Source organism: Mixophyes fleayi, chromosome 4, assembly GCF_038048845.1.
Source record: "Mixophyes fleayi isolate aMixFle1 chromosome 4, aMixFle1.hap1, whole genome shotgun sequence".
Classification (NCBI taxonomy): Eukaryota; Metazoa; Chordata; class Amphibia; order Anura; family Limnodynastidae; genus Mixophyes; species Mixophyes fleayi.
In genome coordinates, this window is record NC_134405.1 from 326,716,239 (window position 1) to 326,731,273 (window position 15,035).

The 15,035-nt window shown below is 40.8% G+C and overlaps 1 protein-coding gene across 4 annotated transcripts in view; it reads right to left on the minus strand.

The window, feature by feature from the left end:
* The window catches only part of SCUBE1 (signal peptide, CUB domain and EGF like domain containing 1), a 203,580-nt gene extending 189,668 nt beyond the window's left edge, over positions 1-13,912 (minus strand). For all 4 annotated transcript variants that reach the window (XM_075210281.1, XM_075210279.1, XM_075210280.1 and 1 more), the window contains exons 1-2: positions 13,768-13,912; positions 11,842-11,964 (exon numbers count right to left, since the gene is read on the minus strand). In XM_075210281.1, the coding sequence (XP_075066382.1) occupies positions 11,842-11,964; positions 13,768-13,849 (205 nt within the window). In that variant the 5' untranslated portion in view covers positions 13,850-13,912. The remainder of the gene's footprint in view (positions 1-11,841; positions 11,965-13,767) is intronic.
* Between the last annotated feature and the right edge of the window lie 1,123 nt (positions 13,913-15,035).

The following is a 15,035-nucleotide window of genomic DNA, read 5'->3' on the forward strand; positions in this document are numbered from 1 at the left end:
AAAAAAAATAAAAAGTGTTGGTGTTCGCAAAGATACCAACCATGCTGTGACCTAATTGGCCGCCAAACACAGCCAATAGCAATCCACATGATCTCAAGTCAGGACAGAGAGTAAATGCAATCAGAGGGTGGGCGCATGCCACCGACCTTGTGTGTGGTTATTGTCCGGCAGCATTAATAGTGCCCACTCGGAACGAGTCTGTACATGAATGGCCATGTCTGACAAGGATGTGAGTAAGTCTGCTTGCGAAAGCTCACTATTTAGTCAGGTTCATTTGTTTGCCTTCTCTTCCCATAGTCCCGTTATTTCCCCCCAGAGCTCTCCTGTCGATCATATTGACAGGCGATAGTAAGCTCTTGTATTATAATCTTCAGAGCTTGACATAGTGGTAAGGCATGTGGGTAACATCATAAGTGAGTGCGGCAACAGCAGGGCACAGCCAGGTCCTGAAAGGTCCGGACATATGAAAGGAAACAGGTAAAGAGGTACCCAACACATAGCATAAAACATACTTGTCCACTCTCCCGAAATGTACGGGAGACTTCTAAAGTCTGGGTAGGTCTTTCGGACTACTGTTAGAACAAGCTTTTTTTCCCGAAATTCTGCCCGCCTCCTATTGAACTGGGCAAGTTGAACTATTCATTCACTGCACCCACCCTCCAGAATCTCCCGGAAGAAATAAAACAAAAACAGGTTGGCAAATATGGATAACATTATTCAGGTTACACAAATCATTTACCAACATCACATTTCGGTTTAAATTTGCATAAAATTATAACAATTGATAATACATTTGCTTTCATTAGGGCTTTTTCAATGAACTACATCAACCAACCAATCAGCAATGAGCTTTCATCTGCTTTGTGCAAGTTACACAATGAAAGCAAGCATCTGATTAGTTGCAGTCATTGAGTGCAAACCTTGCACCTAAAAGCAGTGTTAGTAGTTAGCCCTCAGAGTTTATTCTGTATTCACCTTTGTACATGTCTGGATGACGTTATCCATCCTCCAGGCAGGTATCATCATTATAAAAGAATTATGAGTATTATGGGGACTGTCCCAACATCAGGGCTGGTGTTGGGTACAGGGACACCATGGGCAGCCTTCTCCTCCTTGGTAACGGTGCCACCACCCCTGCTGCTCCTTACCTGTGGAGGTGGGGGCAGCATCCTCTGCACCTCAGCTGGAGAGTGGCGCTTGGCTGTGACATCATAGCTAAGCGCCACACTCCTAGCCCATCACAGACACTGAGAAACAGCAGTTGGCAGCTTCCATATGGGGCACCGCAAGGGCACCAAAAACACTGGGTAAGGGACATTATGTCATTCATTCAGTGTTTAAGACTCCACCTAACAATTGGCGCCCAAGGAAACCTTCTAGCATCACCTATGTTTGTCTAATGGCAGCGCTGCGCCCTGCCCACCATCCCGACAGTCAATACTTCTGTCCTGCTCACCTCCGCATGCAGCTACTACTGGTGCGCAGCTTTGTCTTGACTCTTCTGAAGTGCTAGGCTTGCCCTCATCATGAAGTGGCCCCACCACATCCCATGGTGTATCCTGCTTTCAAAGAGCCAAATGTTTTGATAGGTATAAGTACTAATGAGAGTGGGGACATCCCAATGTATTGGCAAGAGCATGCTCATTTGGCTCGCAAGAAACCTCCTGTGATATCAGACTACAGGCAGTTGCCAGCTTTCATCATAGACTTTGTTCCGACTTTCTCTGAATGATCAACTGCTACAAATCTCCACCTCTAGATCAGGAACATGATCCAAAACACAACTTCCATACTTCACCATATCTGGGCTTACCCCCAAGACTTATCTTGGCTCTGACCTTCATTAAGTCATTATCTGTTTTATGTGTTCTCTGGGTCCCCAGATTCCTTTAGGTTAAATATTATAGAGGCCGTCTATTAGACCACTCGTGAATTGAATTGTTGTGATCCACAAGGATAGCAAGAAGCCAAATAACTGTGCCAGCTAAAACAATCTTCCTTCTTAACAATGATGATAAAAATTTTGCAAAAATATTTGCCAAACGCTTGAACCAAGTCCTCCCTTCTTTGATTTACTATGATGAAGTTGGCTTCATCATAGGGAATATAGCAAGGACAGACCATAGATCTTATCCATGTAGTCAACTCCAGTAGATCTTCTACTTTCTCCTCTTGACAAACTCTCCTGGCAGTTCACGACTCAGTCTCAATAAAGTGGGGATCTCGGGAATCTTTTTGTATTTTGGCTCTACCTACTAATCCTTTAGCTAAAATCCTGACCCCCTGATACAGCTTTCATTCCAAACTGAACTGAACTTGCCCCCTGTCACCACTGACTATCACCCTGGTCATAGAACCACTCGCTGTTCACATAAGATAAAAACCCTTAAACACGTGGAATGCAGATTGCAGAGAGAGTGTCTAAGATTTAATTATTTGTGGACGACATCCTATTAACACTGACTCATCCAAGAATCTCCCTGGCCAACTGTTATAAAGATTTGTGCAGAACTCTCAGGCTAGAAGATTAATTACTCAAAGTCAGAGGCCACGTTTCTCCACGTCTCCTCTCAGGACAAAGAATATTTGGCAGTGAATTACAACTTTAAATGGCAGAAGAAAAATATAAGATATTTGGGGTTTACACAACCTCTAGATATGACCTTTTAAATCAGGACAATGTCCTCCCATGATCTTCAGGTTGAACTGACTTTCTGGAGACATATTAATCATCTCATGACTGTGCAGGATCATACCGGTTGATATGAGTGTTATCCATGAATGACTATCCTTTCCAAACGCTCATGGGCAGATATTTCGCTTACTCTGCTAAGCATTGTCCAAAAGGCTCTGCGACGATTTGTTTGGTATTCTAGACCTCCATATATATCCTAACACATACTCCAACAACCTGTAATCCAGAAGAGGGAGATTCCACACAGATGTAAAATATTTCAATTTAACAACCCATCTCTCATAAAATTGTAGCCTCTTATCTCTCTCCTGGTGCAATTTTATGGGTGGATATCTGATCCAGTCTTCTGACCAAACACAAACTATCACATTTACGGGGACCAGGAAAATCATCCAGGCTTGTCTCTTCATCCTTTCCCAAATACGAAGACTGTTGGAATATATAAAAATTTGGCACCTTTAATCCTCTCTTACACCAGCTCTGAGGACCCTTCCCCCCTTTTGAGTTAATTTGCCATGGCTATACTCTACATTAGGCCATATCATCGTAACTTAATGGCCTTCTCCTCAACGCATTAATTCAAACCCAAAGCCACCATGAACTAGAATTGGAAAGAGACATGGGACCTCCCCCAGATGGGGTCTGGGATGACATAAGGGAAAAAATAGCAACAAGTTAATTCTCGACTAAAATAAAGAAAGACTTTGTAGGAAGTTAATGCAGATTATACTATACCCTAAACAGAGTGGGATGCTCCCTTATATTGATCCCAGGGGTTGGCCGAATTGTAGCCAAAGGTTACTACTGTGTTCTATAGTTGACGGCTGTGACAAAACGAGTGAGATAACACTGTAACCATCCTGTTCCTCGTTTCTCACACAATGTGGATTATAGCAAGAACTTTTTATAGCCCTTGCTCTGTGGAAATTAGACCGAAGATATAAGGAGCCACTCTGGGGGGGAGGGGGATATATTCATTCTGAGGATTGATTCATGGAAGGTGCAGTGCAGCTGGTTTTGAGTTACCCGTTCTCTACCAATGGACTACAGCTGCAGCTAAGAGAAGAACTCCATGGGCCTTTAAGTCAGGACATCCAGGTGACTATAACTCCTTAAGCTAGTGGGGTGAGGGGCAGATGATGTGGTAAACCTGACTGGGATTTATTTACAGTGTGTGCATAATAATCTAGTGATTGTTTTTATTACAATAAATGTATTGCTTTACCTTCTAATTGCATTTGAGTGACTATACGAATCCTAGAAGGTACTGGGTAGACTTCCCTGGCATAGTGAGGCACCCATGGGTGGCCAAGCCAACGTGAAGCGAGTAGAATTGGACCAGAAAACCCGGTATCTTCACAATGGCCCTGCCCGGTAATTACTCTTTATTATGACATGGTTCATAGCTTACTTGACGTTGGAAGCACAGTTTGTGAAGGACCCATGGATTTTCCTTAATATGCATTCTAAATAGCTGGTTTCACACATATTGGTGGCTTTTCATCTAGAAACTGGAATAAATATTTTCTTCTTTCCTCACAGGAACTCAAACACTACATCTGGCTTGTGGCGACCATTGAGAAAATACCATTATATGCATGACAGAGGACATATATGAGGTCGGGACCCCATGGCTATTTAAATAGAGTCAAACTCAATTACATTTCCCATAGTGCATATTACCCAAACAAAACCCATCAGAAGGATAACTATCTGTCGCTCGTCTCCTCCATAATCAATCAACTACCTCAACTATTAACGGTCACGGGAGGCGCAGAGTCTAATGCACCCCCAGTGTTCACCAGGAACCCCAGCAAGGGAGTTAGGGCTTCGCTGCAAGAGGGGGCGCAGGTCGCGGTCCTCAGAGGCAGCCACCGACGTAGTAACAGAGTGGACAGAAATATATATATATATATATATATATATATATATATATATATATATATATATATATATATATATATATATATATATAAAGCATGGTGGCTCACTTCTGTCCCACAATACTGGGGTCATGAGTTCGATTCCCGACCATGGCCTTATCTGTGTGGAGTTTGTATGTTCTCCCTGTGTTCGCGTGGGTTTCCTCCGGGTGCTCCCGTTTCCTCCCACACTCCAAAAACATACTGGTAGGTTAATTGGCTGCTATTAAAAATTGCCCTTAGTCTCTTGATTTGTGTGTGTGTAAGTTAGGGGATTTAGATTGTAAGCGTCAATGGGGCAGGGACTGATGTGAATGAGTTCTTTGTACAGCGCTGCGGAATTAGTGGTGCTATATAAATAAATAGATGATGATGATAATGATCTCTCTCTATAAGCATTCAGAATATCCACTTATGACCAAGAATACCCAAAAAAACTTTACCCACTCTTTTCTAAACGATAGGACGACCTGGCTGCGAGGCACACCATTACAATCTGGTGGCTGCTGGACAGGATCGTAGGAGTAAAAAAAAAAATATTCTTCCAAAATGCATTTATCTATTCCAGGCTCTTTAATAAGAATCCCATACTCAATGTTGATAATATCCAAAAAGCATCAATACAATTTTTGTGAAACGGTAGAAACCGAAATATCTCAACATCAATCCTTAGAAAACCTATAACACAGGGAGAAAGATTTTCCTGACATCAAATTATATATTCCGGCCTCGCATTTCACATAAATAGTGGCAAGCTTCGCCCCAACAAACACAATCTTAAGGCTAGATTATTAAACTAAATCTTTAGATCTACTATCTCTTTCAATTTGTTTCCTCCAAAACCGACATAGACCTCCCACCAACACACTACTAACAATATGGTTCTCTCTATATATATTTGGGACCTTTCTGCTTTATCCCTTCCCTACTCGCCTGTAGGTCCTCTCTGGAACAACCCAGATCTCCTCCCAGGTAAGTCAAAGACCCACTTTATGCAGTGGATCTACGATATGTAACAGATATGTGAGAACAAACCCAGCTTATAACCTTCACAGATGTCCAACAAAAAGTCCTTAAAATTATATTTCGTCCTTTGGAATACACCCAAATTCCTACCAACATTACTCTGAGCCTTTTGGACAAACCTGCTTAAGATTTCCCACATGCAAAAATATGATCTCAATGCTATCAAGATTATTAGTTGACTCTTAACGTACTGCAAAGTTGTCATGAGAGACATTGGGTGAGAGATCGGGGGCCACTCAGGGCCGGATTAACCCGAGGTCTTACTGGGCTATAGCCCAGGGGCCTCAGGCATCCAGGGGGCCCTTCAAAGTCCTCAGCAGCATTATTGTTCGGACCGGGGGCGGGGGCGCCCCCAGCCCGATCAATGCTGCTGAGCACTGTCACTGTAGTCCTCCATCCCCGGCGCTCAGTAATCGGCTTACTAAGGAGATCTCGCGAGTGAACTCTCGCGAGATCTCCTCAGTAAGGAGCTTACAGCGCGCCGGGGACGGAGGACTACAGTGACAGGTAAGCGCTTGGGGAAGCCCTCACGGGGTACGGGGGGGCGGCGGCGGCAGGTGGCTCACATTGGGGGCCTGACGGGGGAATGGAGGCGCCCTTAGCCCAGGAGCCTCCATTCCCTTAATCCGGCCCTGGGGCCACTTGATGCGAGAGGAAATAGATAAGAGCTTCATTTCTACCTCAAGAAAAAACTGCATATAAAATATACTATAGGTAGTATTACACTCCTGACATATTAAGCAAATGTTCTGACTCACATTTGGTGGACTTGCCAATGGATCTCCACTATCTGGGCCAAAATACAATCCTTCTTGAACTCCATGCTTGAAGCTCTCATACAAAAAAAAAAAAAAAAAAAAGATCCCTGGATACCTCTTGTGTGTTTACCTCCCTAAAATTTAAACAAGGACTCTAAAAAGCTGATGCTACTATAAGCCTCGTAGCCCGAAACTAGAAATATCAAACAGCCCTTAAAAACATAATATGGGACAGTCTGTATTAAAAGAAAACTATACATTATCTTGACCACGAGTGCAAGCCATGGCAATTTGTTGAACCCCAAAATCAAGGACATGACGTCTATGACAAATATCCTACTTTACACTGCTTAAAACACTCAAGGCACTTAGATCCTCTTATGCTCATAACATAACAATGAATCCTCTCACATTACCCTGTCCATGGGGATATTTCATATAGTATCTCCCCATTCTCCTTTTATAAAAAGGAGGATGGGGAGAAAATCGGTAACACCAAAATTTTAAACAGTTACAATTTTCAGCTCCCATCTGGGCCTAGGAAAGTGATCAATTTGATTTAAAAAAGAACCAGTCATCAGGTTATTTACTGAACCCTACTTAAAAGGATCAATTCACCTTTAGATACTAAACTTTATAGCAAGTAACCTCACCCCCCCCACCCCTCTTTACCAGAACTTTGGTTGTCCCTTCCCGATTGCTCTACAAACCTTGGCTTATTGACGGAGTCAGTATGCCAGCCTTGTCTCCTGCCCCATCATCAGGATGCTTTAGACCACTGATATTCATAATTCTAGTGCAGTCATCAGAAGCCCACATAAGAACACAGATGATGGAGACAGGAAGAAAGGTTGACGTAGACATCCATGGTGGCCTTCTCCAAAACGCGGCCCTCCTTTATCGGCAACCTGATTTTATCCAGGGACCTCAACAGCAGAGATGAAAAGAAGATCTCAAAAAGTTCAGGTTTGGGAGAGCAGAGGGACATTTATAACACGTTGCATCCAAAAGTGGAATTATCCGTTAATCCTTGCTATAGCCAAGAGATTGATGGTGTGGAGTAAGAGAGAGAGACGAGTAGAGGTCTCCTAGGCAGGGTCATTTTGCCAATGGATAAACAAATGAGGGGAGGTAGGGGACTCGAGAGGGTGGGGTTTTCCCTTTGTGTTTACTTGATATCTGAAAGTACAATTCAGAATTAACCAGAAGTATTTAATAAATCTCAATCAATTCCAAGCTGATACGTTATGTAATTAACAGCATCATTCAAAACAACTGGGGGTCTAGTTATTGATACGTTTATTCAGATTCAATCGTACTGCTAATTTTAAAGTCCCTTTCTTGTCATCATGATTTGCAATAGTAAATACTATTACATAATGGCCGTTAAACACTACATTAAATGTATCATATACCAGAAATATTAGAATTTGATATACAATTGCCTGTGTGGTTTGCTGTTTATATTTCTTTAGGCTCTTAGATGCTCCTATAAATAGGCAAAGGAGGTCCAATGTACCATCTATGGTGTTCTATGGCTAAAACAAGGCAGTAATCTCCTCCCCTGTATTCACCATGAGCCCCACATGAGTGCTCAGGCTTAGCTTTGGTGGGTCACAATGCCCAAGATAGTCCAGAAGAGGGGCGATAAAACAGACACATGCATGTTTGCCACACAGTATCCTTTACTAATAGATTCAAGTACTTTGTAAACTACAAAATTTAAGTTTTCAGGAAGTAAATTACATTCTTCAGGGTTAACCCGACATTCCACTCTAGCTCCTTACTCCATTCCAGACAGCTGAACTCCCAACCACATGACCTAATCGGATCTGACACGAGTCATATTGCTGATGCTGCAGCCATTTGAGCTACTGTGACATCATCAGGCCCTCCCCTGAGTAGATTCAACCAATCCACACAGTGCATTTCTGTACTGGAACTTTGCAAGGGCGTCAATCAAACTCTGCCTGCTTAGAGAAGCATCTATAAACTCTGCAGGTATTCAATGTATACTATTCAACGCTATAATAGACAGATTTTACTACATATGGTGGCTTTATTTGCTGTTTCAAGGGCACCCATCACATTAACAGTAGAGGTAGCCATTTTGTGGGCTGTCCCACCAAAGTTCCAGCAGTTTTAGGTTAAGTATGCGTTATATAAAGTCTAACAGAGAGTTTATCTAGAAAACACTTTTAAAAACAGATCATCATTTTAAAATATACCCTATCCTAAGGATCTAATTTTTCTTTAAAAAAATCTGTAGATCGGTCTACAATGACCGAACTAATACAGTTTTCAATGTTAAATATCACCAGGGCTGTAATTTACGGAATTAAACAATATTTGTATTACACTAAATATTCCAAAATATAGTAGTTTTAGTATACCAAAAATATGCTTCTATACACAATATGTAAAAATAAACAGAAATAAATATTTTTCATGGACAATTAAAAAAAACAAACAAACAAACACTGAGGCATTTTTTTTCTGACATGTTATATACTACCAAATTCCCTCAAAAATGAAAATAAATCTTTAACAACCTTACCAAACACTAATAAATCCCAGGATTCAAAATGGACTTCAACATATTAGAGATGTACAATATATTAGTCCCAACTCACAAAATGCTTGAAAACAACTTCAGTTGGCACAATGTTCCTTACACTCAGGGACTAAATTACATACTCAATCTTGTCCCTATACAAAGCTAATAATATCTACGTATAACTATGGAGTCATATTTTAGTTGCGTAGAATCAAATACTATTAAAATGACATTTCGACCTCACCAATTATACCTCTTAGGGTCGTTAACCATCCCCACTAGAAAAATATAAAGAATAAAAAATCTAATCATCAAATTTGGCTGATGAACTCCATAGTCAGGAGTTATGATGCTCGTTATCAACTCAACACAGGTCCAAGAGATACCGAAAGAGATCCGATGCTGTTGCAATTTATGTCTATGTGGGAGAAGACTGGCTAAACAAGTCTTCACATCCACTCCCTTGTTCTATAACTTGGCTTTTCCATCAAACCGGCAAAGTCCCCAATTGAAATGGTGCGTTTGATGAAAGGTATGAACAGTTGGTGACTTCAAACCTATGAAAATACTACCATCTCTACAGGAATATATATATTTGGGCAGCACAGTGGCTCAGTGGTTAGCACTTCTGCCTCACAGCGCTGGGGTCATGAGTTCAATTCCTGACCATGGCCTTATCTGTGTGGAGTTTGTATGTTCTCCCTATGTTTGCGTGGGTTTCCTCCGGGTGCTCTGGTTTCCTCCCACACTCCAAAAACATACTAGTAGATTAATTGGCTGCTATCAAATTGACCCTAGTCTCTCTCTCTCTCTGTCTGCCTGTGTGTGTGTATGTTAGGGAATTTAGACTGTAAGCTCCAATGGGGCAGGAACTGATGTGAGTGAGTTCTCTGTACAGCGCTGCGGAATCAGTGGTGCTATATAAATAAACGGTGATGATGATGATTATATATGTATGGAAGTTCTTATCAATAATATTCTTGGAATCAATATCCAACTGGATACACGGCTGGCTCTTCTTCACCAGAAAGAATTGCAAAACTTACCTGGAAACTAATATTTTAAATATGTCCGGCCATCACAAAAAAATAAAAAGATGGATCACTTCCTTACCAAAAATACGGTGGACGGCTGTAAGGAAGGTTGTTCGGGCCTCTATTTCCCGAAATCTTATAGGTTACAAGAAAATATGGAATTCCCACACTTACTAAGACCTCACTATGTAAAGAGGGAGACAGTGATGAGGAGGGGGATGGGGGGGGGGAATGTAAACAGAGGACACACAGTAACTTTACTTTTCTCATTCTTAGTTTCCATACTTGAACTGTCTTTGAATTCAAATTTCACCCAATCCCTTTTCCTTATCCATTTGGTCCATATTTATTGATTATAAAAGGTAAGTTTGGGTGCCCATTTCATATATACTGGACAACTACCTCATTGATAATTAAAATAGTAAACAAACAGCCAAGCTTGGAATTAGCATCCATCACTCAAGATTATCAACATTTCTTTCTATAGCGCCAGCAGATTCCGTAGCGCTTTACAATTGGAACTCCATTTTATAGTACGGTAATATTAGTCTGGTAGTAGGTATTATTATACAACTAGTTATTATTTATGGTAACATTTAATGCCACTTCAAATATTGCATTTTTTTTATTTCTGTATCTAGAAATGTTTATTATGGTGACCTAATAAAGAGGATCAATTAAAAGAAAAGAAAAAAATAATGGAAAAAAAAAAAATTGGCTGAGAGATTAAAGAGTTCTCATGTTAAATCTACTCAAATTATCACTGTGGTTTGGACGTATTTTTTAAATGACTCATACTTTTGTTGATTTAAAATAACACCGACATCTGCTGTAACGCAGTACAGACTAAACAGTACATCCAGTGCATTAGAACAAGGGCAGCGTGATCACACCTGCACAACATGGAAACAACGAGAGTCAAGAAGAGCTTACAATCTAAAGCCCGCAACTTTAGTGATGGATGGCAGCACTGAGCCAGATCGGGATTAATGTTACAATATAGCTTATATATATTCACCTTGGAAAACAAAAGTTTTGTGATCAATAATCCCAAAACAAAAATAAAGTTTTTGGTTTTTCTTTGTTTTTTTTTGTTTTTTTAAAGAGCACTAATACCATTGCACATATATGGAATCAGGTAAGTGACAGCAAGTGGTGAACATGGAGGGAACCCTTTTGTCTGTGCACACCATGATTCCTCCCTGTAATCATTAAGACGTGCCACGCAGAGAAAGATAGCCACCTGCAGCCTATAATGGCAATAACAAAAACTTACAAAGTATTCAAATATTCTCTGCAAATAATGTGAATGTCCCAAGCTATTCACACAGCAGTCAAAAGACAGCATGCATTCTTCACTTCATTCTCAGCTATAGCTGGCAGGTCACTGCAATAAACCCGCCTCTAGCTGTAGATTCTATAAAGAAAGGCTATTGAAAACATCTAAAAATTAACAGGACAAAATAAATATAACTGGGCAATAATAACTTTCAGCCTGAAGAACGTAGTGAAAAAAAAAAACATTGTTTTTAAGTAATACTGACAAGCAGGAGCACCAATTGTACAAAAACAGCTTTAAAATTCTAAAGATACTAGCAGATCATTATACATATATATTGTTGTGCAGAGAGGCACACACAGCGGTCAGCGTGTATCAATGAGTGACTCCTGTGACAAGTATCTTTACCCCAGAACAATTAACAGACACAGCAGGGGCCCGCAGCCAATAAACACCAGTCCTTCAGGGCAAGCAGCTGTAAATCTGCATTAATCGTTTCAGGAATTCAGCTATTTACGAAGATTCCGCACTGCAAACAAATAAGGAAGACTGGTCAGCTCCTCTCCCTACCTTCGCATTGTTTCCCCTCTCCCTTGTAGCCCGGCTTGCAGATACATTTGTAAGATTTTGGGGTGTTCTGACAGATGGCGTCAATGTGGCAATCGTCTGTCCCCTCTGCACACTCATCACTGTCTGTAAGGAGGGGGAGAAAGAACCAGAGAAAAAATAAAAAAATGAGAGAAAAAAAAAAAATCTTTCATTAATCACCCAAAAAACATAAAACATCAACACCAACCAATGCTATACAAAAACACCATCGCTGTACTGAAAAAAGTTATTTTGCAGATCAGTTTATCGATGCCAACCAAACTTGTAATAGTTAACAGAGCTATATCAATTTGTTTGCAGCGTTTCACTATTGTTAATGATAGAAAACAGATGGCGGGCAATCGGCACAGGTGAAATAAAGGGGGTTTGTCGTGGCTGAGCGGAGGACTGTGAAAGAAAAATATCATTAAACGATTAAAGGAAATAGCAATGTGTTGGGCGAGATCTGTCCGGACTGCATGTAATTAAAAGACAATCTGATTTTTTTTTTTTAATCAACACGAGAAATTAACCCTCAATACTGCTTTTATAAAAGAAAAAGACTCCCTATGAATATATATATATATATATATATATATATATATATATATATATATATATATATATATATATATATATATACACACACACACACATACATACATACACACACACACACACAATTCCTGATAGGTTTTGGTCGGAAAGCGTATACAGGCACTGGGAAAAAAAAAAGCACTGGAGTTTCTATGTTGAACTGGAGACCACAGTCTGTGAGACGGAAATAAAAAGAAATGCCCCAAGGCAACTGATTGATGCCTCTTATGTCAATACTTATATTTGTCTTGCTACAAATTCAGTTTTAATTGATTCGTTCACAATTTAACGCTACACAAACATCTGGGGCTTAGTTTTAAAAAAAAAATATATAAAAGCTGGAGATGAAAGATCAGTGCAGATTACACGCATTAAATAAATAACCAAAACTGTGTCTGCAACACGAATTTCAGCTGCTAAAATAAATATAATTATGACATAATCTTTTCGTTAGAGCAATTACAATTAGCAGATTGCAGGAAAGGAGTTACTTAAGAAAGAGGCATTATTATCCTGCAATGTGGATACTTGTTTTGCATGTAAGAAAGATGTCGCAGGTGTAGCGATGAACAGCCCAATAAAACGTGCAGCAAAAATATCATTACATTGACCCAGCAAATAATGTATATAAATAGGAGTGAATTGAAATGAATTCAAACAAGATAACAGATTCACATTACACTTACAGGAAATAAATCTGGATTTTGCCAGAGGAGTTAAGGAATTGATTTAAAGAAAACGAAGATATGAAATGCAAATGGACTGGGATTACTGAACTGGTCATTAAATCAAGACCTCTGCAGTGACAGTTGGGAGGGGGGTTACAAGTAAAACCAAATTAGAGTTGGGGGAGAATAAACAGCAGGATGGAGAGAGGGAGAATGGTGCAGACACACCAGGTTTTAATATGATGTGTTGTTTTAATGCAACTTGGAAAAAGTTTGCAAAAAATGTTATTCCTATCATTTGTCAGCTCACACTGAAGAGTACACAGGAGTGCAAAGATCAATATGTGATAGTACAGTTAAATGCTCCAGGTTCACACACTTTATTCATTTAAAATGCACAATTTACATTACAAAGTGGGAAATAAAAGCTGCACTTAAGTGGAGCAGAATAAATGATTATTTAGTTTAAATGCAGATTATTAATATGTTATACTTTGTATACAGCACTGGTGTGTGCAGTAACACAGCAGATCTCAGCCTCTTGCACTATGATCAGTAGTAATCAGTAATCCCAGGGTCAGCACAGGGGTCCCAGCTCCGGGGTAACTTTGCAGAGGATGGGGGGAGATGGAGCCGCTCTTACCTGGGAGCCCGCTGCCTCCTGTGAAGCTGCCCCGGTACAGGAGGGTGCAGAGCAGACACAGACACCATAGGAGCCCCCTCATCTTCCCGCAGCCGGCACCAGCTGATGTTCCCAGGGAAGAGCCACGCTCGGCACTGCCAGGCTGGGGGCGACACGGGCGGACTGGGTGACAGCCGGACGCACATTGGCTGAAGCTCTGGGAGAAGGGGCGGGACTGGAGGGAGGACAGCCAATCGCTGCCAGTGAAGGGCGGGAAAATGAGGGAATCTTCACCTCCCTCCGCAGCATTTCTTATATCCAAGCTGATGCCTCGTTGTTGTGAGATGTCCAATATAACCCAGTATAACCCAGTATAACCAGTACATGACCAGTACATGCCCAGTATAACCAGTACATGCCCAATATAACCCAGTATGACCAGTACAACCAGTACATGCCCAGTATAACCAGTACATGCCCAGTATAACCCAGTATAACCCAATATAACCAGTACAACCAGTACATGCCTAGTATAACCCAGTATAACCCAATATAACCAGTACATGACCAGTACATGCCCAATATAACCCAGTATGACCAGTACAACCAGTACATGCCCAGTATAACCAGTACATGCCCAGTATAACCCAGTATAACCCAATATAACCAGTACAACCAGTACATGCCCAGTATAACCCAGTATAACCCAATATAACCAGTACAACCAGTACATGCCTAGTATAACCCAGTATAACCCAGTATAACCAGTACAACCAGTACATGACCAATATAACCCAGTATAACCCAGTATAACCAGTACATGCCCAGTATAACCAGTACAACCAGTACATGCCCAGTATAACCAGTACAACCAGTACATGCCCAGTATAACCAGTACATGCCCAATATAACCCAGTATGACCAGTATCTGACCAGTATGACCCAGTATAACCAGTACATGCCCAATATAACCCAGTATAACCCAGTACATGCCCAATATAACCCAATATAACCCAGTATAACCCAGTATAACCAGTACATGCCCAATATAACCCAGTATGACCAGTACATGCCTAGTATAACCCAGTATGACCAGTACATGCCCAATATAACCCAGTATAACCCAGTATAACCAGTACATGCCCAATATAACCCAGTATAACCCAGTATAACCAGTACATGACCAGTACATGCCCAGTATAACCAGTACAACCAGTACATGCCCAGTATAACCAGTACATGCCCAATATAACCCAGTATGACCAGTATCTGACCAGTATGACCCAGTA